The 26,020-nt window shown below is 42.4% G+C and overlaps 1 protein-coding gene across 2 annotated transcripts in view; it reads right to left on the bottom strand.

The window, feature by feature from the left end:
- The window catches only part of Rab3gap2 (RAB3 GTPase activating non-catalytic protein subunit 2), an 88,707-nt gene that overhangs the window by 47,511 nt on the left and 15,176 nt on the right, over positions 1-26,020 (bottom strand). Inside the window, exons 2-8 of one of the 2 annotated variants that reach the window (XM_051148088.1) lie at positions 22,812-22,876; positions 8,218-8,341; positions 6,644-6,725; positions 5,174-5,221; positions 5,016-5,091; positions 4,413-4,514; positions 1,810-1,909 (exon numbers count right to left, since the gene is read on the bottom strand). In XM_051148088.1, coding sequence (XP_051004045.1) covers positions 1,810-1,909; positions 4,413-4,514; positions 5,016-5,091; positions 5,174-5,221; positions 6,644-6,725; positions 8,218-8,341; positions 22,812-22,876 — 597 coding nt within the window. Of the gene's footprint in view, positions 1-1,809; positions 1,910-4,412; positions 4,515-5,015; positions 5,092-5,173; positions 5,222-6,643; positions 6,726-8,217; positions 8,774-22,811; positions 22,877-26,020 lie in introns of those variants that run through there. The other variant, XM_051148087.1, reaches the window with a different exon arrangement.

The following is a 26,020-nucleotide window of genomic DNA, read 5'->3' as shown; positions in this document are numbered from 1 at the left end:
GCAGACAATCATCATGGATAGAACAACATTTTATAAAACATACAGCTAGTGCGTAATATACTGTTCTAAAATGTCAAGTAATAATGAAGCACATTAATGAAAAAGGCATAAATTGAGATTTAGTCATGCCACGGCAGTACACACAACACAATTGTCAAAAGACCCTGCTGAACCTGTCCTGAGTGAGCAGCAGTCTTCACCTGTGGCAGACAAACTGGCATGAGCCTGCAAGCCTTCTGCTGCCCAACAGAAGAAAAAGTTCAATACCATAAATAAAATAAGCAACTTCTCCCAATAGCAAACTCCAACAGTGCCCAAGAGCACTGGCCTCAGCTTGTTTTGTTTACCTAAGTGTCTAGAGAGGTTTCAGGGACTTATTGATGCATCTGACAAATACAACCTGGCAAACAGCCCAGACTTTGTTATGTTCTTATATACAACAAATAAATAGGGATTGAGGTGTAAATAAATAAATAAATTTTTTCAAAAAGCTGACAATACCATTAACAGAATTGTCTCAATTGTCACTTCTAGTTTACTAATAAAATTTTACCTACAAAAAAAATGGTAATTCTCTTTTTGTATGTGTATTAATGATGGCTTTACTCACTCAGTCACCATTCATCCATTCATTAATTCACTTACTCACTTATTTGGGATAACATAGGCTCACACACAACAGTCCATGCTGGGCCTGAGATCCTCTTGCCTTAGCCCCCAATAGTGGTGACTATTTCATCAATCTCAAAAGAATGAAGTTATAAGGGGGCAAGTTTAAACAATTTAAAAGGTAATGAAAGTCAGTATGAAAATTCTAAGTATTTTGACATAAGAAAAAAGTATGGCCTACTGAAAAGAATCACAAAACTAAGACTTGAGCATTTTCCCAGTCACAAGCTGCTAAGAGACAATCTGTCCACTGAAGGCAAATGAAGGCTTATTTTCCCTCTAGAAGAAACTGCTTGTTTTGTACCTCATGTAAATTTAGACTGGAAAGAGGGCTCCATCAGTATTGCATACAAGCAAGAGGACCTGAGTGCGGAACCCAGCAGCTATGTGAAACACAGTGTGGTACCTGCAAAGAACCTGTAATGACACTGCTGGAGGGATGAAGACAGGCAGATTCCTGGGCTCACTGGCCAGCTAATCTTGCTGAACCAGTGAGCTCCAGGCTCAGTGATGGATCTTGTCTCAAATGAATGAGTAAATGAATGAATAAGTGAATGAAAGAATGAATGAATGAGTAAGTGAGTGAATGAATGAAGTAGCAAGTGAAGAGTGCTAAGGGATCACTCTTGCTGTGGCCCTTAGCTTCCACATGCACCCCACCATCACTGCAATGAGGCTTCTTGACATCTATGTGGTTTTCACCTCAATAATGAAGTTCTCACACAAAGCTCAGGCTTCCAGCATCTCTTCACTGACAAGTGTCTCAAACAGAGAGGCCAAGCTGGCCTGCTGGGCCCTCTCCCCTGTGAGCACACACTAGCTGTATCCTCACTGAGGCAGACAATGGAGTCAGGAGATGTCAGGACATGGGTCCTACCGCTTCTCATGCAGGGAGAGGTTTGCTGGTTGCACTAACATCCTCACGCAGTGAAGTCCTCTCCCAGCAAGCTGTGCTGCTGAGTTAGGTGAAGAAAGCCTGCTGCTCTCAGGCTGCCACATCCCCTGCCAACATCTGAACTGCAGGGAGGCCCATGCTTATGAACAATCCCCTGCAGGAGACGCCTCACTTGTGCGAGGAAGAGGCCACACTGAATAAAACTATCCTCACGGGACTTACAGACCTCTTGACAAAAAATTTACCTTTTGCTACCTGGTTTCGACAAGCGCGAAGAGACTGAAAAAGACTGAAGCCGTCAATAGTCACGATGGCCGCTGGGTATAAGATGCTCAGTTCTTCATTCTGGGTGGAAATAAAGGAAATGCCTTTTCTTAAACAGACATACAAGTAAACATCTTCCTTTTTAAAAACACTTAAAAATCACATTTAGTTAAATACTAGGACTAAATAGTAAACTACAAAACATGAAGCAATCAGGGAGAAGGCAGCAGCAGGAGGAGGAACTAATTTCAGAGTGCCTTCCAGTCAGACTTTAACTTCCTCTAAATTTTGAATTTAGTCGGAACTGGTTTCAGGATAATGGTGAAAAGAATAAAAATTTATTCCAGCTGATGAGAAATAATCATTATAAAGATGTAAGTCAATGTTAAAAATAGCAGCTCACTGGGTGTGGTGGCGTATGCCTTTGATTCTAGCACTTGGGAGGCAAAGACAGGTAGAGTTTAAAGGCAGGATGGTTTTAGGACAACCAGGACTACAGAGAGAGACCCAGTCTCAAAACAAAACAAAACAAAACCCAAGCAAACAACAACCAAACATCTCAACACCTCACAGGCGCTCACTTGAAATCAGAAGCCTATCCCAATACGCATTTTCAAATAAATTCATATACAGTCGCATAAGTCTGCCGTCTGTAGTATTGTATATGATGTCTCAGTAACCAGCCACATTTTATTTATTTATAAATGTACCCACATTTGGCCTATGTCACAGGACTAAGTGTGATGCCTCTAGTCAGGGCTGTATTCATTCATTCACTCACTCATTCACTCCTTCATATTGTTAAGGTGCTGAGGACTTCACCTAAGCCTTGCACACTAGGCAGGCATTTTGTCAATTGAGCTTCATCTCAGGCCTGGTGGGTTTTTTTTTTTTTTGCGTTTTCGTAAGCACATAGATATAATTTAATTTTGCTTTTTGTTACAATCTCCTGCCTTAGTAATTTTTAAAAATTCAACTTCAAGCAGGGCATGAGACTCACCTATAATCACAGCACTAGAGAGGCAGAGGTAAGAGGACTGTGGGTTCCAGGACAGCTTGAGCTACAAAAGAAACCCCAAACTCCAAAACAAACACCCTCGCCATAGCTACCCTCCCTGATGCCAGCCTCTCTCAGCTCCAGTCTAAGAGAAAGCACTCCAGCTGCCTGAGGCTGCACCACTTCCTCCTTTTGGAGCTTTTCTAACCCTCTGCATCAATTCTGCCATCTGCATCATTTTCAGTTCATGCAAACATTGATCACTCTATTTATCAGTCAGCTTCTTGCTGTTTTCTAATGGGTTTCTTTGTTACAAAGTCCTATATAGAAATCTTCCCTCATTTTTCTCCTAAGTGCTGGAAATATAATTCCCTCTCCTCCCACTGACCAATCATATTGCATGCCCACTTTCCAAGGCTCATAACAAATCTCACCCCATGGATTTCCTCCTCTTTCACAGTCATAGCTCATCCTGATTACATGATTGATTAAGTATTTATGTTATTAATTCATTCTTATATGCTGACACACAAAATCTAGTTTCTTGTACTAGATTGCTTTTCTATAACTCCTGTAATCTTCTACATATGCATACAGTACATGTTTAACAAGGAAACTTCTGGAACTAAGTAGTGCAAAAAAGGACGACACGTTACACAGCTTTAACCCTGTACACTACAGACTGAATAGAAGCATACTGGTTCAGTAGTGTTACAGCTGCTGTTTTACTGTAGACTATTTTTTTTTCCTTTTTCTATAGGTAATTTTGACACTTGGATTAAAATTTAAAAGATAAAAAGTTTCATTAATATATTTTCACCTTAAATCATTTTGGTGATTAAATCATTTCCGTTGAATAGAAATAACCCCCATAGGCTCTTATTTGAATGCCTGGTCACCAGAGAATGGCACCATTAAGAAGTGTGGCCTTGTTGGAGGAAGTGTGTCCCTGGGGGATGGGGGGTGGGATTTCAAATGCTCAAGCCAGGCTCAGTGTCTCTCATTCTTCTTGCTGATCCAAATGCAGAACACTCAGCTACCTCTTCCAGCACCGTCTGCCTGCATGCTGCCATGCTTCCCACCATGATGATAATGGACTAAACCCTGAAACTGTTTCCCTTTATAAGAGTTGCCATGGCCATGGTATCTCTTCACAGCAGTAAAATACTGACTAGGATGGTCATCTTATAGCATTTCATTTATAAAATATGAAGACTGGTATTCAATTTAGCTACAAATTACCTTTCTTGAATATGCCAGCTCAGCTAACTGTGCCACAAGACAAATCTCTTAATTTCTAGGCAAAAGAGCAACTGAAACTGCTTCCAAACAATGCCACTGTTATTTCTTTTTCCTAGTTTACTTTATATGTGTGCTTTATATATATATATGCATATATATGGATGTTTTATATGCATTTATGACATGTGTATCACATGTGCCTAGTGACTGTGGAGGGCAGAAGAGGGTGTTGCTTTGAGCTAGCACGTGTGTTCTGGGTCCTCTGCAAGAGCATCCAGGGCTCCTAACTGCTGAGCCATCTCCCCAGTTCTGCCACTGTTACTCTGAACATTATTTTTACATTACCTGCTCAGTCACTCCAGGGTGTCGGGGGATTTCATAGGTCCTGCATTTAAGCTGAAGCACTTTGTCCTCATTCAGAAGTTGTGCAAGCAAAAGCACACCACTCTAGAAGCAAGCATAGAAAAGGGCCTTGCTGCTTTTCCCCACAGTGAGACTGAACAGGGACAGCAAGGCCAACAGCACCATTCCCAATGGTCTCCCAAGGACACTGGGTCCTCTCTTTTCACAACTGTACAACTTCTCTTTTGTTTCTTGGACAGTTTCTCGCCCGTCCCAATTCCCCCTACAAAGCAGTGACCCTCAACCTGTGTGTAGGTTGTAACCCCTTTGAGGGCTGAATGACCCTTTCACAGGGGCCGCTTAAAACCATCAAAAACCGCAGATATTACAACTCATAACCATAGAAAAATGACAGTTCTGAAGCAGGAACTGCATTAGGAGGTTGGGAAGCACTGCTACTGCATCAGTTTCGCATTTCCAAGCATTCATAGTGAGACTATCTTCTTAGACTCCCAAATGTATTCTTAGGAATGACGTCGCCAGGTGGTATAATAGGATGCATAGCACTGAGTCAGATAGCTCTCTATTGCTAGAAACCCAACTCACCTCAGTGTAGAACCGCACATAACCAGATGTAAAGCCCACCACAATGCAGGTCCAGTCAGGGCGCCCAGTGGAACTCCTGTCACAAATAAAATTGATGATTGTAATGGCTCAGGCATCAAAGCAGAAGAGACATACAGAGAGCCTATGCTCTTCCTTACCTCTTTTGACTTGCCAGTGGGATACACAGAGCACTGGTCACATACTCCCTACAGGCAGAAACACAAGCAAAATCATGAGCTCAGTCCCTGTGCTTAGCAATAAGAAAGAAAGAGAGAGAGAGAGAGAGGAGGGGTGGGGGGGCAGGAGAGAGAGAGAGAGAGAGAGAGAGAGAGAGAGAGAACACGCACATGTGCAGCACTGGCTGGCCTGGCATTCATGACATAGACCAGGCTGGCATGGAACTCAGAAAAATTCACCTACCTTTGCTTTCTGAGTGCTGTGGATTAAAAGCGTGCACCACCATGCCTGGATTGATTATTTATTTCTCTATAATTTAGTGTTAAAAGGCAGAAGGTGGAAGATGACATCCTGTGGACCATTTTTATTGGACACATAACTAAAACAGTAAAATCCATACATATAACATGTAACATAGAAAAATGCAGGGTTTTTTTCTACTTGGTATTTGTATGAAACAAAGCAAAACTTTATACAAATCACTGTACAGAAAACCTAGAAAATCTCAACTGGTTGCCAGGCAGCCATTTCCCAGCATCCCTTCTTCTGAAGTTAAGAGCCATCCTGCCTCCTTGCTTGAGGCTGCTGCAGGCAGAAAGAGCCAGCATACCGGATTCCTGTGGGCGGTTTACTTTAGGAACTTGCTGCTTTTCACCTGGTTGGGCTTTTCTTTTACATTTTACATACACTGATCATAAGAGGATATTTCTTTTCTACAAATTTTTAAGATTTTTTTATTTTATGCATTTGAGTGCTTTGTCTACATGTATTATGTATACACGTGTGTGCCTAGTGTCCAAGGTTTTAAAAAGGATTTAGATCCACTGGAATTGGAGTAACTAAACCTGAATCCTTTGCAGAAGGAACAAGTGGTCTTACTAAGCCACCTCTCCAGCCCCAATTATCTATTTCTAAGGACAGATGAAGATTGTTTCTTGGCATGTAAACTTGAAATATTGCTAGGGACTCAGAGAAAAAAAAACTTGAAATCTCAACACTTCTTACTTACTGACTTTGTTTAAACCATCAAACCAACATAAGCCATTCAAGCCAACACACATGCCCCACAGACCATGGTAGGCAAAATTAGTCTTTTCTTTGTTTTTTTTTTTTTTTCAGGTGATCTGACACCTTCCTTTAACCTCTGACAGCATGACACACACACACATACATGCCTGCAGGCAAAACATTAATGCACATAACATTTAATAAATAAATCTAGAAATATTTTTCTTATTAGAGTTTATATGAAAAAAAAATCCCGAGAGCAAAAAAACTAAATCTGCTAACCAAAGAGTTCTCTACAATCAGTAAAGTTGAGATGGACACACACACACACACAGAGAGAGAGAGAGAGACACAAGTTTAAGCAATGAAAAGGATGTATTTAAAAACAAATCCACTTCATACATTTAACACACAAAGAAACAAACAAGTCAGCTAGCACCTACCCTTCTTCCACACTTAAGGAGCCACTCCAGCCAATAGCAAACTGCATTTCTTCCTTCCCTTTATCACTGTTCTTCCATTTTGCTAGGAGAAAGAAAAAAAAAGAAAGAAAGAAATATAGATAGATAGCTAGATAGAATAAAACCAGTAGCTTACTTATAAATTCTAATCCTTCCTCTTCAAAAAGTTGGGTATAAAATTGTTCTGTAGGAATTGACTTGGCTATTTATTTAGGTAAGTACATAATGTTTTTAACTTGCAAAAGCATTTTTATAAGACAATATGGCCCCCTAGCCTTTAGTCTCTCCTTCATCCAGTTTAAACCACAATTTACTATTCTACGCAGAGTTTTTGCAGAATAAAATTATGAATGCTCCTGTGCCACTTTACTGACTTTATTTATGTGCACTGGTGTTTTGTCTATATCTATGTCTATATGAGGTTATTAGACCATCTAGAACTGGAGTTACAGACACTTTTCAACTGCCATGTGGGTGCTGGGAATTGAACCCATGTGCTCTTAACCACTGAGCCATCTCTCCAGTTCATTACTGACTTTATTTATAAGGCTACTTTTCTTTTCAAATGGCAGGGGGAAGGTTTTATATTAGATTTATGCCATGGGGATGAATTTTCTCTGTAAGACTACTCACAGACATTTTATATATAATCTTACTTTATTCTATGACGTTTTTCATAATCTATTATCTCCAAATCTTTTTTTTTTTTTTTTTTTTTTTTTCCTGAGACAGGGTTTCTCTATGGAGGCCTGGCTGTCCTGGACTCACTTTGTAGAGCAAGTTGGCCTTAAACCCACGAAGATCTGCCTGCCTCTGCCTCCCAAGTGCTGGTGCCACCACACCCAGCTACCAAATCTTAAAATTTAATCTTTAACAAAAATTTATAAGCTGAAAACTTAGGAACCAAATAAAAATCTACAGTACTGTGAGCTTTCAAGCTGCAGCCAAGTCCCTTGCACATTGTTGTAAGGGGCCAGTTATAGCCTTTTCACCACTCAGTATCACTTGTAAGAATTAGGTGGTCATCAGCGCTGCCTCGGAAATGTCACAGAAAGAGAGCTAAACCAACACAGAATAAATACAAAGTATTCTGGGTCTAAGGAGGTGGCTCAGACTGGAAAGTGTTTGCCTTGTGAGTTTCATTCCTGGCATTGTTATTAACAACAAAAAACAAAATAAAACAAAAAAGCCAGGGCAGGACAGGCCTGTAGTCTCTCAGTGGCAGGGAGGCAGAGACAGAAGATGAACAGGCCAGCCAATTTCAGCTCCAGGTCCAATGGAATATCCTGTCTCAAAAACTAGGGTGAAGGGCAATACAGGAAGACACCTAATGTCAACCTTGGCCTCCACACACATGCACGTGCACATGCATGTGCACACACAAACGTACATATTTCCCCACAAAGAAAATATTCTATTTATATATTAAATGTAGTACATAAATTACAGGCCCACCATATATATAATATAGGACAGAAGTAACACTATTTCCAAGTCCACTTTCTGTTCTAATCTCTGCATTAAAACTGAAGCAGCGGAGAATAAAGGGTACTTACGCACTAGGAATGCGGCCTTTTGTTCCCGAGCTATAACCATAAGATCACTAGTTGGAGATAAGGATAAAACACACTCTTGAAGCCAGGAACTTTTTTGTGTTTTAGAAGTATTTCCTTCTTCTTCCTATACATAATGGTACAATTACTGTAAATGCAAAAACTTTAAAGAATACTACAACTGTGCCTTCCTGTCTTGAGTGAAAGGGAAAGGAAAAAATATACTCCCAATTACTCCATACCAGAATATGTCAATGACAGACACCAAATAAAATGCTACTATAAACATATCTGTTGTGAAAACACAAAACCCTTATATATAAATAACATGACATTAGTAGAATGTCACACAAACTCACTCTCCAGTAGTAACTCAGTATTAAGAATTTCAACAGGCACTAACAAGTCTTTAGAAAATTCTCCCTCAGGTCAGCAAGATAGCTGGGTAAGCAAGGATTCTTGCACCAAGCCTTAAGGCCTGAGCTCAGTCTCCAGACTCCACAAGTTGCAAGGTGAAAACAGACTCCCTCTACTTGTCCTCTGACCTCCACACCAGCTGTGGCATGAACACACACACACATACACACTAAACAAACAAACAAACAAACAAACACATTTCTGCTATGACTCTAACCAGGCAGTGGTCTACATTGAAGCAACCAGTGAACTATATTAACTTACGTTACTTCCTGGGATATTCTGCATATACATGCAAATATATTCACTCTGCTTCCCTTCCTTTCCCTTGTGAGAACACAATAAGTAATATATGCATATTTTAACATGTTGCTTTCTTCATTTCCTTTTGATGGCGTCATATTATTCTGTCAAAGGAACACTTAAAACATGGGGTACAGAAGATGATTGGGACTATCTCTAAGGCCTGTAGCCTCTGGTGTAGTTGCACGTGCTTCCTTTCGTTTTAGGGATGAGAACAGACTTGGAGCCTAAGCTAAGAAGGCTGCACATTCTTGAAAACAGGAAGGCATTATTACTGGCAAAAGTCATATTTAGTCAAGTTCTTTTTAAAGGGAATGGTGTATCTACCTTGCTGTCTTAACCACATACTTTCATGTAGAAGAACTAGAAAGTTATCCCCACTGATAAAGATCAACTGTGGCTAACGTTTCTTCCTGGACCCATGGTTTCTGCTTACTCCATGCAGTATCCGAGGCCCCTTGGACAGGCCTCTGTGAGCTGAGGCCATCACACCCTATGGTATGCCCTCTAGTCACTGAGACCCAAGAACTAAGTTTGAGTCTCGGGTGCTTTCACATAAGTGAAATCCCACCTTCAGGCAACATCCTGGAAAAAGAGCAAATCACAGGGGAATAGTAAATATTTGATAAAAACAGTGATAGTTCAGGGATTATAGGCACACACCAGCACACCTAGCAACGCCAGTGTATTCTTAAGGAATTTCTTTTTTGTTTTTGTTTTTTTGAGACAGGGTTTCTCCTATGTAGCCTTGGCTGCTCTGGACTTGCTTTGTATAATAGGTTGGCCTCGAACTCAGAGATCTACCTGTCTTTGCTTCCCACGTGCTAGAATTAAAGGCATGTGCCACCACCACCTGGCTTTAGGGAATTTCTTACCCACACCTTTAAATCACCTTTCCTTTCTTCCCTCAGTGGTGGTCTGAATGCCCCCCATAGACTGATAAAGAGGGGCACTGTTGGAGGAAGTGTGTCTCACAGGGGTGCTATGAGGTTTAAGAAGCTCAAGTCAGGCCCCTTGTCATGCTCTTGTCCTGCTGCCTGTGGATCCAAATGTAGAACTCTCCTGCACCATGTCTGTCTGCCTGCGTGCCACCATGCACCCTGCCATGACAATAACGGACTAAACCTCTGAACTGTAAACCAGCCCCAGTTAAATGTTCTCCTTTATAAGAGCTGCCATGCCTCTTCACAGCAACAGGAATCCTAAGACACCCTCTATGTGGAATTCCAGTTTCTTTGGTAACTGTATTTGGCTCTGACTTGTCTCTTCTGGAAAATGTGACTAGTTGTCAGGAAGGAACAAGGGCTCTTAAGAACCCAGCTAAAGGCCCAGGACAGCAGCAGTAGAAATAGAAGTCATACATGAAGAATGGGGATGTGTCGGAAGAGTCCCTGTGTCAGAACTTTCAAAGACACTTCAAGTCAAAGCAGGAGTAATTTGACAAAAATACCAGGACAGGGGTGATAAGGAAGTCCCACCCCAGGCTGGATCTCAGCAAACCAGTACTAGCTTCATCACAAAGCTGCCCTCCCAGCTTATCAACAGCCAACAAGCCAGGAAGCCCAAGGTATCGGTGCACGCTTGGTAGCTGGCAAGACGCAGGCTCACTGTTCTGTACCATGAGGACCTTGTCTACCAATTAGGTCTCTGGAAAAACCTACCCACAATAATGAACCACAGTCACTAATATTGCTCCCTTTAAGCCAGTGATTCTAAAATAACACCAGCAACTGAAAAGGTGGTTAATTTCCCAAGTGAGGTGGGAAATTAAAAAGAAAGAAAACAAAGTACCCTACAGCTAACAGGGAAGTTTCTCACAAAACCAGACCCTTGGTTAACACTGCATCCTTCACTGAAAACATGACCCTCTCGGGAGGGGAGAAACCTGTTTCAGTGTGGCCTGGATGCTGAGGCTTTTTGTTAAAAACCAGGGAAAACGTCTTTCTTCACCTGAAACGAGCTGGAAGTCACCACAGAGCCCCTGGAGCAGGCACTGGCTCTAACTCAGGGCTGCGTCGTATACTTAATATTCTCCTTTTTTTGGTTTTCAATCTGCAAACTTGTCAGATGAATTGTTCTTTCAAGGTGTGTCAGATGACAATCCCACAGCACAGTAACCAGCTTTGACTGCAGACAGCTGTATCATGCTGATGAGTCATGGCTCACCTGATGTCTGTGGTGTCTCCACTGCTGTAGGAAACAGCCACCAAAGCAGCCAGTTGCAGTCTCTCAGTGTGCACTTTTGACCTTGGATGTTCTTTTCACTGGGCTAACTTTCAAAGATGTTTATAGATTATGGGGGTCCAGTAAAATCCCATGTTGCCAGGGTCTGTGGGCATACTCACCAAAGTCTAGTAAAATCCCACGTTGCCAGGGTCTGTGGGCATACTCACTGTAGTCTAGTAAAATCCCACGTTGCCAGGGTCTGTGGGCATACTCACTCTAGTCTAGTAAAATCCCATGTTGCCAGGGTCTGTGGGCATGCTCACTGTAGTCTAGTAAAATCCCATGTTGCCAGGGTCTGTGGGCATGCTCACTGTAGTCTAGTAAAATCCCACGTTGCCAGGGTCTGTGGGCATGCTCACTGTAGTCTAGTAAAATCCCATGTTGCCAGGGTCTGTGGGCATGCTCACTGTAGTCTAGTAAAATCCCATGTGCCAGGGTCTGTGGGCATGCTCACTGTAGTCTAGTAAAATCCCATGTTGCCAGGGTCTGTGGGCATGCTCACTGTAGTCTAGTAAAATCCCACGTTGCCAGGGTCTGTGGGCATACTCACTCTAGTCTAGTAAAATCCCACGTTGCCAGGGTCTGTGGGCATACTCACTGTAGTCTAGTAAAATCCCATGTTGCCAGGGGTCTGTGGGCATACTCACTGTAGTCTAGTAAAATCCCATGTTGCCAGGGTCTGTGGGCATGCTCACTGTAGTCTAGTAAAATCCCATGTTGCCAGGGGTCTGTGGGCATACTCACTGTAGTCTAGTAAAATCCCATGTTGCCAGGGTCTGTGGGCATGCTCACTGTAGTCTAGTAAAATCCCATGTTGCCAGGGTCTGTGGGCATGCTCACTGTAGTCTAGTAAAATCCCACGTTGCCAGGGTCTGTGGGCATACTCACTGTAGTCTAGTAAAATCCCATGTTGCCAGGGGTCTGTGGGCATACTCACTGTAGTCTAGTAAAATCCCATGTTGCCAGGGTCTGTGGGCATGCTCACTGTAGTCTAGTAAAATCCCATGTTGCCAGGGGTCTGTGGGCATACTCACTGTAGTCTAGTAAAATCCCATGTTGCCAGGGTCTGTGGGCATGCTCACTGTAGTCTAGTAAAATCCCATGTGCCAGGGTCTGTGGGCATGCTCACTGTAGTCTAGTAAAATCCCACGTTGCCAGGGTCTGTGGGCATACTCACTGTAGTCTAGTAAAATCCCATGTGCCAGGGTCTGTGGGCATACTCACTCTAGTCTAGTAAAATCCCACGTTGCCAGGGTCTGTGGGCATGCTCACTGTAGTCTAGTAAAATCCATGTTGCCAGGGTCTGTGGGCATACTCACTCTAGTCTAGTAAAATCCCATGTTGCCAGGGTCTGTGGGCATACTCACTGTAGTCTAGTAAAATCCCATGTTGCCAGGGTCTGTGGGCATGCTCACTGTAGTCTAGTAAAATCCCATGTTGCCAGGGTCTGTGGGCATGCTCACTATAGTCTAGTAAAATCCCATGTTGCCAGGGTCTGTGGGCATACTCACTCTAGTCTAGTAAAATCCCACGTTGCCAGGGTCTGTGGGCATGCTCACTGTAGTCTAGTAAAATCCCATGTGCCAGGGTCTGTGGGCATGCTCACTGTAGTCTAGTAAAATCCCATGTTGCCAGGGTCTGTGGGCATGCTCACTGTAGTCTAGTAAAATCCCATGTGCCAGGGTCTGTGGGCATGCTCACTGTAGTCTAGTAAAATCCCATGTGCCAGGGTCTGTGGGCATGCTCACTGTAGTCTAGTAAAATCCCATGTGCCAGGGTCTGTGGGCATACTCACTGTAGTCTAGTAAAATCCCACGTTGCCAGGGTCTGTGGGCATACTCACTCTAGTCTAGTAAAATCCCATGTGCCAGGGTCTGTGGGCATGCTCACTCTAGTCTAGTAAAATCCCACGTTGCCAGGGTCTGTGGGCATACTCACTGTAGTCTAGTAAAATCCCATGTTGCCAGGGTCTGTGGGCATGCTCACTCTAGTCTAGTAAAATCCCATGTTGCCAGGGTCTGTGGGCATGCTCACTGTAGTCTAGTAAAATCCCATGTGCCAGGGTCTGTGGGCATGCTCACTGTAGTCTAGTAAAATCCCATGTTGCCAGGGTCTGTGGGCATGCTCACTGTAGTCTAGTAAAATGCAATGTTGCCAGGGTCTGTGGGCATACTCACTGTAGTCTAGTAAAATCCCATGTGCCAGGGTCTGTGGGCATGCTCACTCTAGTCTAGTAAAATCCCATGTTGCCAGGGTCTGTGGGCATGCTCACTGTAGTCTAGTAAAATCCCATGTGCCAGGGTCTGTGGGCATGCTCACTGTAGTCTAGTAAAATCCCATGTGCCAGGGTCTGTGGGCATGCTCACTGTAGTCTAGTAGGTGGTCACCCAAGCTCATAGCTATTCACCTCGGAAAGCAAGAGAGATGACACAAAGCAAGGTCTCCATGCTGCGTTTCCTGGTAGCCTGCTTCTAATTTATGTTGAGCCCAGCGCTTTTCAAACTTCCTTTCTTGGGGTGGTGCGTATAATGGGTTTATCCCCTAACAAAACTGTACAGAACAGTTCAAAATACTAGACAGAGAGAATAGAGAAGGCAAAGTTATGCAGCCCCTGTGTCAAGCCCTACTGCTTCCTCACACAGCATAGAAAGATCAGAGGCAGAACTGCTCAAGTTAAAGATTTTATGATCTTCTCAAAATCAAAATGGGGCAAAGCATGAACTCTCTCTAATGTGCTCATAATCTTTTTAAAAAGCCCTCTTACAAGTAAAATCAGTGACAACAACTTACACCCTGAATCTCAATGTTTAGGATTTGAGGAAGTCAGTAATTTTAAAGTTTATTTCACAATCAGTTAACTTAGGGTTATTTGTTATTACCCACCCCACCCAGGCTAGCACATCCCAGATCTACTGTTATTAATGTCTAAACTATGTACAGTATAAGTGTCTGCCCACCTGCCCATTTAATCTTTGGTCTATACAAAAAAGGCCAAGACAGAAACCCCCTGGCATTGGTAATGGTAATTATTGTTAGTGTTAAGAGAGCTTATATTTTTATGTAATACCTGAATTTTCTGTACTAAGTATGGCAAAAGCAACTTTTCTTTTTTTTTTACAAAAAGCTTAATTTCACAATTAATAACAATGGAATTGTAGTCCTAAGAAGCATGTGCCTCTGTTTCCTGAATAAATATTTAACACTAGACAGTAAATCTCTTCACTCTGCCAAGTACCATGTGATGCAAGAAAGTACCAAATAATATCTATCCAGAGACTTCCCATTTAGTCTTAGGCCAACATGACCAATAAATATTAACAATTAGTATACAGTTTAAGTAAGAATAGATCTTATAGCTAAATCAAATGCTAAGGGCTTTAAGTTGATACTAGATATTAGAAAAAATAGATAGTAGTATGTACTCAGCAAAAAAGATTTATATATGGAAAACACAAAAAGATGACCAAATACCACCCACAAGTAAAATGAAAGATTAAAACATTAATGAGCATTTGCGCTACCCTACGATTAAAGTTTGCTAACATACTAGAGATCCAACTATTTAGAATATACTTACAAAGGGTAGAGCTCCATTTAAAAAAAATCAACAATACACATACATTCACTTCTTAGTCTTTGTTTCAGTCTTTGTTTTTTTTTTTTTTTTTTTTTTTTTTAATGAATAGCAAATGGACAAAAGCACACAACTCATCAAAAGTAGTTGGGGGCTGGGCAGATGGCTGAGTGGACAGCGCTTGCTCTACAAGCATGAAGAGTAGAGTTCAGGACCTTAGGACCTGTGTAAACGTCAGGTGGGGATGGAAGCCTGCCTTTAGTGGCAGCGCTCTGAAGGTGGAGGCAGGAGCCTTGGAGTACTGACTAGGCAGGCTAGCCAGCTGAGCCAGAACAGTAAGCTCTGGGTTTAACCTGGACCCTGCCACAGGGAACAGGTGGAGAGCAGCTGAGGAAGACGCCTGATGCCATCCCCAGGCCTCCATGAGCACTCAACACACACACACACACACACACACACACACACACACACACACACACAAACCCAAACATGGAATATACATTTACACACTCAGCCATATCACATGTACACATACACATTCAAGGAAAGAGCGGGCTTTACCCTATGAGTTTTGCTTTTCTTTTCCTTGGTATAAAACCTCAACTAAAACCAGCATATTTTGGGGGGTAAGGAAGGCACCAGGGATCAAACCTAGGGCCTTGTGCATGCTAAGCCTGTGCTCTACCCATGAGCTCCATCCACCCCCAACTGGAAACACTTTTCTTTGTCCCTTTTTGTAGTGTTGAGGGTGGATCTTGGAAAATTCAGTACTAAATTAATGGGACAGGGAAGCTGAAAGGCAGCCTTGGTTGCACTGCAAAACACCCAACAGGTTCCTCTGGAAGTGAAAACAAGATTGAGGAGGCCTGCCTGGAAGCATGTTTACCCAGTCAGGCCCCAGATCCCTTCCCCTACCTTATCCACCTAGTCAGGAGGCAGGAAAGAGGCCTCCCCACCAAGCCCAAATGTACAGGACAGCAGGCTCTGAGGGAGACCCTGAGGAGGACAGAGGTGAGCTAAACTACCACAGGTGAGAAAGGGAAAGATGCAGCTGATCAGGGAGACTGAGACCCTTTCGCATGCTGGCGACTGCTGTGCCATCCACACCAGACCTGGACTGCTTGTTACTCTGGGGACAAGAAACAACCCAAAGCCACCTCTGCTGTCCAGCAATCGTTTACGTACTCTTCACGCCAGCAAGTTACGTCACCAAAATCTCCTGAGACTAAACCAGTGTCCGACAGATCAATGCTCTGAAGCCCACCAGACCAAAAGGCCGAGAAATAACGGAGAAGAAAAATACAGTAAGGCGGAGGCTGGGGAGTCATTGTCAGTATTCAGAGGGGACAAAAACCACTCCCTGTTGAGAATGACTAAGTTAACTTGGCTCGCATTAGGGTAGAAAAAAAGGATAGTGACAAAATAAGTCAATATCACAGTCAAGCGTCCAAGCCCCTAGTGAAAATCAGGCTTGGGAAGGAGACCTTCTGTGGTAGCCTCTCAGGACGGTCTGAAAAAGATCCTTCTTTCTGCCTTTAGCTAAGCTGGCTGTGTTTCCTGTGTGGCAGATGGCACCAAAGTCTAATGGAAGATGGAAGTAATGTGATAAGGCTAGAGTTCCAGAATTATCACAAATGGCTGATTCTCTAAGAACATGTAACCAGCTTGAGTTATATTCCCGATTTTGGTGTATAATCAAAGCATTCCTCCAGAGTCCCTTTCAAATCAGCATAATCTCATCCCCTATTAATTGATTAATCATGATTGCCCTTGAAAATCATATTAGAACCCCTTGTAACGCAGTTGAAGCACACTTCAAAGTTCTTTGATTAGAAACTCTCCATGCTGCCCACTGGAGCTGAAGGCCTTGAACAGAACTTTCCTGGGTCCACTTCCGGACTTGTCTACTATCTGGCTACTATGGCGCCAGTCAATTCTATCCTTTTTACCACTTGTTCTAATACACCAGTGAAGGAATGCCTTAACCAATATAAGTGTAAGAAAAAAAAGATAGCCTATAGAAACAAGCCCAGGAAATACAACTAGATTTCTGTTCTGTGTCCCCGAGCAATTCACAGCATAGGTAAGAAGGAACCTCGCTGACAACAAATGAAAATGGACAAAGGCTAGTGGAGAGCCTAGTCTATCCCACTCCACAAGCCAATTGCCTATAGTGGAGCTAGTTCTGTCAGGCTCAGGGGACACATCCCACAATACACATATCCCTCTCAATGCACTCGATGCTGTCAGGTGAGTTCTGCACTCCACAATGGAGTTAAGAGGTAGGTTAAGAACATGTGAACGTTCACCCCAGAGTCAGGCTACAGTTGCTTGGTCACTGGAGATTTTAGTCCACACTGACAAGTAGACTCTTGAAAATAGACAGAGACCATAGCCCCAAACCTCCTCAACCATGAGCTAGTTTCTCAGCATGACTAAGATGTGATTCTCTCAGGAGGAAGCCAAACTTTTCTGCAGTGAAGGATCCTCTTGCCACCATTTTCACTTGCATCATCCTTCAAAGTGATTTAATGTCTTCTTTGAAGAGAGAGAAATCACTGTGACCAGAGGTTCCTGGGCTACAACAGGCTCCAGAGTTGCCCCACAGAGGTGATAGTACCAATCTCTTTGATATTATACTCATGGCTTTATGAGCTTGTGGGACAGCTGGGTCCTCATGGAGTACCAGGAAGTACAAGAGATCTTCTACCAGACTGTAGGTGTACTTTTTGGGCTATTTTATTGGCTTCTTAAATCTACCATCCTTGTTGACCCCAATCCTTTCCAACCACCCAACACGGGGTAGGCAAGAAAAAAGGTTAGATGGGGAAGGGGATGTAGACATCTTTAGACAACTTCCTGCTGACTGGGGTGTTGGAGTTCTTGGGGCAAGCCCAATCTTCATCATTAGGATATCTTCAACTAGCAACCAGCAACCCAGCAGCCCAGCAAACAGCAAACAGCAGAAGCAGCAGCAGGAGCCACTGTAGGCCCTCTCAGGGATCCCCTATTTATACCTTCTCCAGAACCCTCAGAATTCCAATGTAAACTATCTGCAGCTGGCAAAAATCACGCCCCTCCTAGAGCATGAAACAATCATGGTTAGCAGCTGTGGACAATCTGAAGCAGCCCCAATATCTCATACGTGGGATTAAAACAAAAACATATTCACTTAGCATAACTAGGCTTTTAAAGAAACCAAAATTCTCAATACACCAGATCACGGACACAAACATCTTCTTCCTAATAATTCCACTCTCTCAGTGTAGTTTTCCTCATCACCACCCTTTCCTTATGCTGTATTCTTCACTTTGACCATGCTCCTACTGTCAACATCTTTCAAGGCATTTAACTTGTTGGTTTGCTTTTCTTGCTGTCACTTCCTCACAGGGTGACTTCAACTCTGCTGGGTCCCAAGCATGCTTTATTATTCACTAAGCCCTTGTTTCAGCTGACAGCTCAGAACCCGAAGAGCAAATAGGGCTCTCCTTTCTTAAAAAGGCCTGTCCAGACTCCTAGCACTAAGTCTCTCAAATACAAAAGCCTTTTAGTCTCTAGAGTCATCAAAATGACAAACAACTTTCAAAGCAATGAGAGGCATGTAGGAATAAAGAGCATCCTGGAGTTCATATTGTTTCCTGCTGAGCTCAAGAGACCCCGCTGGCCTCCAGGTCAGCAGCCCTCAGTTATGGTGGCTGCTGCTTCTTCACTTCCTCTTTGAGACCTCTCTGTCAGTTCTCTTCATGCTGCTGTGCCACCCGGGACTAGCTCTCCAATGACTGACCAATAAGAACTCACTTTCCTCCAGTACTCAGCCCCTGACCAAAGATAGCCAACTGAGGACACCCTCAGTGCTTATAGCTATAGCACCTTCACATAGCTAACAGTCAGTGAACAGCAAGACACTCAACTCCTGTCATCTCTAATGTGGACAGAACCCAGCTATGTCCTGGGGAAGTCTGAGGTCTGTTCCCAGCAGGAGCACCAGGTGACTCCTTTCTACTCTAGCCTCCTGTGGTGACTCATCTGCTACCTGGGCCAGGGCCTGGACTTCTGTATGGCATGTGCCAGCCAGGCCTCTCGTGCTACTGCTTGCTGTGCCTCTGGATATAAACCACTAGTGCTGTTCACGGCCACTGAAAACAGTGGAAACAAGCCTCACCTCTGTTGGGTGACATTTCTGGCATAGCTGTTGAGTGTGAAACAATGAAAAGGAGAAAGATTCCCAGACCACAAACAGAATACAGGTAGAAACCGTGAAGTGGTCTAAATGATGAGCAAGTAGAAGTGTGAGTCCTGTTTAACTGCACACGAAATTTTCAGACCAGACTTTCACACAGGAAGTCAGTCAGTTGTTCCTGGAGGACAGGAACAAGGAAGAATAGGAAGTGACTAGTAATGGATTATGTGGGTTCTTTTAGGGTAATTAAAATATTACAGACTTAGATCGTGATGATGAGTTACATACTGTAAGAGAGAATTACATGGCATGTGAGCCATATTGATACAATATACATTTAACATAACAATACTGAGACAAATCTGAGTGGCTAAAGTGGTACACTAAATGTGCTCACCACAAAAGAATGGAGTAAAGAGTTAGAAGACACAGTGATGGCCAATACTGGCTATCTCTGACTAGAACTGGGAAGAACCTTGTGGCTGGCAGTGAGCACTGAGTGGGAGATTTGTTTTCATTTTGTTATCTGAAGTGGAAAGGCCCATCTTAGAATGAGGGCCATACTTTTTAATGGCAGCCCAACACATAGAGGTCCTAGAAAAGAGTTTTGCTTTTGCTGCTTGCCTCTGCACCTGCTGGCAAGTTCATCTACTCCATGGCCGAAAGCCCTTACTGATACCAGGAACATGCTTCTCCAGGCTTCCAGTATGGACTGGAGACAGTGGCTCTCCAAGAACCCGTCAGGTCTTTAGCACCACCCTAGGAATCCTGAGGCAGCCAGTGCCATGGACTAAGCAGCTACAGGCTCCTGGGCACCAAGATAAAGCAGTGATTGTCAGACATTCAGGCCATGTCATGTGCCAGCCTAAGACACTGATTATCAGAAACTCAGGCCACATCATGTGCCAGCCTAAGACACTGATTGTCAGACACTCAGGCCACATCATGTACCAGCCTAAGACACATTGTCAGACACTCAGGTCACATCTTGTGCCAGCCTAATAGGTCTCTTTTAATAAGTCATACTTTTGATTCTGTATCCCTAGGGAACCCTGGCTAATACAGGAACTAAAAAGTAATGAGGTATATACAAAACAAATGGCCAAATGGCAGCTGAGAATTTAACCACACCAATAATCACATAAAATGTGAAGAAATTATTTAATGAAAGTCCCAAGTATCAGGCTGATCAAAAATGCAAGATCCAACTATCTATTAAAAACACAATTTGACTTCAAAACCGTAAGTCAGCTAAAACGGAAAGAAAGGTTAGAAAGCGACTTGCCATGGAAGAACAGTGCCCGTGTGAGGAGCAGATAGGAGAGACAGTAATTCACATTACCAGGCACTCTGGTGCACTTCAGAGCAGGAGCTGTGAAGAAGACAGACAGACACAAATGGAAATATTCTACAGCAGAACTGCCTAGTACACGAAGCAACCCAGAGCTCAACACTCAAGGGGAAGAGGCGATTCCACAAGAACACACGGAAATTTCCACTCTCTTCTCTCACTAATAGAAAGACCAGAAACCAGGAAGAAGACACGAACAGACCAACCTAACTGCAGTGTGGAGGAGCCATCTGTCAGCAGCAGAAGTCTTCAGAGATAACATCTTACCTAACAGACCATATAGGAAGCCACAGAGTGGGCTCCACTGAGTTAAGTGGTTTGGAAGCACATAATTCTCTGGTAACATCAGGGTGAAACAGAAATCATGAGCAGAAAGGAGTCTGGAAAATTCCCAAGAGCAGTCTTCCTATCTGCAGTTCCTGCTTCTGTGATCTGAGCTACCTGAAGCCAGCCATGGTCATGAGACAAGTGGGAAATGCCAGGAATGAACCACCATCAGTTTTAAATTATGTGCTGTTCTGACTTTTGTAATGAAATCTCACACTGTCCCACTCCACCATGCCCTGGGGTCCTGAAGCTGTGCGCTTTGCCTTTGTCCAGCATACTGCTACTCACCCATTAGTCTCTTAGTAGTCATTTTATCTATTAAAGCAACAGTGTGAACATCATGGAGCAGATGACTCTTACTTATTTAATACTGGCCCCCAAATGCAAAGGTAATGATGCTGGCAGGGTTATTACACGATACTGTTAAAATGGGTCCACTTCATTACTGATTACTCTTGTCATTTATATCTTACTGCATCTAATATAAATTAAACTTCTTCAAAGGTACGCACACATTGGATAAATAGTACACATAGGGTTTGTGGTTCTCCTTGAGGCTTCAGGCACCCACAGGGATCTTAGGAAGCGTCCCCCTCATCCTTAAGGGGAGACTACTGAATCTACAATTTAAGGAATATACTTCTAGATAACGGATCAAAAATAGCCAAACCTGTGGGTGCATAGGAAATTATGTGGATTTATATTACAAGAGAAAATGGATTCAAAATAAGTGATCCATAAGGCAATTTTAAGAAGCTAGAAAACAAAGTAAAGAGAATTAAAGACACTAAAACAGAAAAAATAATGAAGTTCTCAAAACTCAAGTTTTGAAACCAACTACGAGAAAAGCTTAAAAAAAATTTTTTAAGGTAGAATAACCAAGGGAAAAGGAGAGAAAAATAAAAATACAATAATCATAGTATGGAATGTGAAATTATCCAAATCATAGAATGCAAAAGAAGTTCTCTGTACACACATAAAAGTCCATGATTACAGGAACAAGCCATTTCTGGATGTCACACAGCACAATATGGCCACGAAATGACATGGCTTTTAAGTAAAGCTATTTCCCCAGAAGAGCAAGTGAAGGCCCAAATATTTTCTTGCGTCTGGTCACAAATAACGCTGCCACAGCTGTGAGAGAAACAAGTGGAACAGACAGACATGAAGACACAGAGCTCCATTACTTGACCAAATAACCGAGGAGCTATCCTAGCTCAGGAATTCCTTCTAGGTGAAGCAATGAATTTCCCTGTTGCTTACACCAGCTTAAGTTAGCTCTTCCACAATGATGAAAATGTATTCAGATGCACAGGGCCTTTGGCTACTGCCATACTCTTAGCACCTAGGAAAAGGCCTGGAATATATATGACAGGCACAACAAGTGTTCCTTGAGGGAGCAGGTGGAAGCATCTAGAGTAACATGAAAAGTAAACACTCCTAAAGCAATAAACATTCTCCATCTAGCCCAGCGCTATGGCTCTACTGAGTCCCCAGCGCTATTGTAGACACTTATCGGCCAAAAGTAAAGTGACAACAACCAATGAGAAGCGAAGTCATAAAGGCAGCGTGAGCAAATTAATGCTGCTATCAAGGGATGGGTTTTTTATAACAGGAGGGGAGTCTGGACTTCTTACTCAAGCGTGCGCGTGCGCGCGCGCACACACACACACACACACACACACACACACACACACACAATTTTCCTCCCTTTTCCTTTGACTCTCATCCGTTTTCTGGCATATTATGACATAGCAAGAAGGGTAAGCTAAGTCCTGGATTTGATCTGGCCCTCCAGGACCACAGCCAGTGACACTTTCATTATAAATTACAAGGTCTTAAGTCTCTCGTAGAACAGACTACAGTGACCAATTATTTGTCAAGTCATTAAGATCCTGAAAAGCAGGCATCTAGCTAGTTACTATTAAGTAAATATAAAAATGTTTGTGACAAAGTTTTTTTTAATGTCAACCTAGTACTGAAATGTGCCACTGTCATCATCACAAATGGGAAATGTCACTAGCAAAACCCATGCAGGGCACCAACAAGATGGCTCCATGGGTAAAGGCGCTTATTATATAAGCCTGGCAACAGAGCTCAATTCCTGGAGCCCATTAAAGGTGGAAGGAGAGGTGACTCCATAAAGGTGCCCTCTGATCTCCACACATACCACCCACACTCAAAAACACAGACAAAGGCAGGCATTTCTCAGGACTCACCGGCTCTGGGGGCTCTGTTTCTTCCCACGCTCCCCAGCTATCGTCTTCCCAGTCTGATGATTTACCTAGAGACAGGGGAGGAGAGAACACATGAAATTAAAAAGCTTAACATATTTTAAACATTTTTTTTTCTCTAAATTTACAGAAACAATCTTCTTCTGGTTTTTTTGTTTGTTTGGTTGGTTGGTTGGTTTTCTGTGACAGAGTTTCTCTGTTTAGCCTTGACTCACTTTGTAGACTAGTCTGGCCTCAAAAGCACAGAGATCTGCTGCCTCAGCCTCACTCAGTGCTGAGATTACAGGTGTGTGCTACTGAGCCCAGCTGAAACAAACTTTTTTCTTTGGTTGTTTTTTGTTGTTTTTGAGATAAGGTCTCACTGTGTAACTCTGGCTGTCCTGGGATATGTAGACCAGGCTGGCTTTAAATTCACTGAGATCCCCCAGCCTCTGCCTCCTGAGCAAATGTGTGCTGCCACATCCTGCAGAAGCCATCTCTGCATAATGTCAATGATAAGAAACACTGTGATTGTGTAAGCTGTGGTACCTCAGGGTTTGGTCACACACAGTGAAAACTAGGAAATATATAACCTATTTGATTTATAAACCTATGTTTAGAAAAACAGTAAAAGTTATTTAAATCTTAAAATATTGGACATCGAGTAGACCCACATTTGAATCAAATGTAAAGGTGAGTTTAAAAATTAATCTGGGCATGGCAACATATGCCTATAATTACAGGTCTTGGACAGTGAGAGCAGAAGAATCAGAAGTTCAGAAAATTTAATGCCAGCCTTGATCACGTAGCCAAGTTTGAAGACCTTAGTCTCTAAAAACTACACATACAGATCTTTAACAAATATTTGTTACTTAAAGAAGATAACTATATAACAACAAACACACAGATGTTTTCAAAGTGAATTAGGCTTTTTGTTGTTCGTTTGTTTTGTTAAAATTTTGACACAAGGTTTCCCTGTGTAGCTCTGGCTGGCCTCGAACTCAGAGGTCTGCCTGCCTCTGCCTCCTGAGTGCTGGGAATAACAGTGTGCATCACCACCACCCAGATGAATTGTTGTATCTCGATAGAACAAGGTATCCATGGAAACAGCCTGAATTCTGAAACAAGATTGCAACTCTGTCTCCCTCTTTTAAAAAAAGATTTATTATTTATATAGTATTCTTCCCACATTATGGATGGTTGTAGACCACCATGTTGTTGCTGGGAATTGAACTCAGGACCTCTGGAAGATCAGACAGTGCTCTTAACCTCTGAGCCATCTCTCCAGCTCTTCAGATTGTATAAATCTTTCACCTTTTGTGATACTCCTATTTCTTGCACTTGAGACAATCTCCTTAGATTAAAACATGTTCAGTAAAATATGCAACAAGAAATTAAAAGCCTCATGTAAGTTTGGAAAGCACAATCCCTTGCATTGCTCATGTTGATTTTATATAATTTGCTTCGAATTTACTCAAAGCAATAATTATCATTCTCAAGCAACCAGAGACAAGAATGAGATAACCTATCATCCCAAATTAAGTTAGAAACCAATGAAGTTCCAGTAAGACTCAGGCTGAGACTCACAGCACAGATGTTTCACTTAAATTTTATCATTTATTTATTTATTTATTTATTTATTTAATGTGCTACAAGTGCCTAATGCTTGTTCAAATGCTGGATGCAGCACTTCCCACCTCTGAAGAAGCAAATGGCCTATCTGTAAGCTTCAGTTTCCTCACATGGTACCTCTGGGAATTGTGGGGCTGTGTAAGGACTTAACAGCGCACTAAAGGGTTCCATATCTGATACTAAAGTCCTCACTGCTGGCCATAATGATTTAGCCATCAGATATAACAACTATAAAGTAGAAATAAAATATATTTAAACAATCAGATTTCAAACTCTGAGAGAAAGTCATTATGAAAGAGGAGAAGGCTCTTGATTTAGAGAGAAAGAAGTAATAAGAACATTCACTTAACACTCGTTTTAAAGATTGCTGACAAAGGACACAGATGACTTACAAGTGTTACAGTCGGGTACTTGGAATCACTGTTCACTTAGTTTGTAGTAACAACAATCTAATCTTCAGCACTTAAATGTCAAATAATTACTTCCTAAAATCCCAAATACACTGCTAGGCATATATTAAGTCCTAAAATAGCACCACCCTTTGACTAAAATCACATGACCTACAGATTTCCAGATTCAAGTCAATTAACAATTGCTCTGTTAAATACCCATCCCCAACCTTGTAGTAGGAGCTTAGAAGAGTAGAAGCACATCCTCGCTCTGAAAGTATCTACCTTATGTAGGAGGTGGATGAACATTTAACTACAGTACACAGTACATGGGGTGACTGCTTCAGTACCTTGGACAAGACAGTGAAGTATTTTAGAGGTGTATAAATACATACACACATACACCCTGAATAATCACCATCATTATTTATTAAGATTTTGGGTTTCACTTTTATTTATTTTTGTCTGTAACTATATATGCACACATGTGTGAGTGACCAGAAAAAGGCATCAGATCCTTTGGACAGACAAAGACAAGAAAAACAATGGGGCCACAGAGAAGGCCAAATGATAACAATCTTTCTGTCTCTCTCTGGGACGGGGTCTCATGTATCCCAGGCTAGCCTGGATTTGCTACAGAGTCAACCAACGATAACCCTTAAACTTCTGATCCTCCTGCCTCCACTTCCTGAAGTTTGGGTTTCAAGTGTGTACCACCACACCAGGATTATGCAGTTCTAGGAATCCAAGCCAGGGCTCCATGCATGCTAAGCAAGCATTCCACTAACTGAGCTAGAGCCTGCCCTTATTTATTTGCTTGTTTCATGGTTCTTTTAAATTATTTTTTAAATAGAAATATCCCCTTGACATTGGGACTTTTAAGAGAGGTTTTAAAAACTTGAACAATTTGTCAGGAGTGGTGATACAAACCTCTAAATACCAGCACTCTAGCGGCAAGGCAAATGGATCTCTGTGAGTTCGAGGCCAGTCTGATCTGTCTGTACTAAATTCCTGACCAGCCAGAGCTACACAATGAGACAATGTCTTAAGACTCCTTTGGAAAACTAATTTTTGTTCTTTGACAATATAATTCATTAAACACTCTCTTCATTCATTTGACTATATTACCAAAACAAATTATCTCATCGTGTTGATTAACAGCCAACCTATTAACCATTTTATTTTTTTTCTATT

This window comes from Acomys russatus, chromosome 6, assembly GCF_903995435.1.
Source record: "Acomys russatus chromosome 6, mAcoRus1.1, whole genome shotgun sequence".
In the NCBI taxonomy this organism is placed as follows: domain Eukaryota; kingdom Metazoa; phylum Chordata; class Mammalia; order Rodentia; family Muridae; genus Acomys; species Acomys russatus.
The sequence above is the reverse complement of the archived record's forward strand: the minus strand, read 5'-3'. Positions and strand labels throughout refer to the sequence as shown.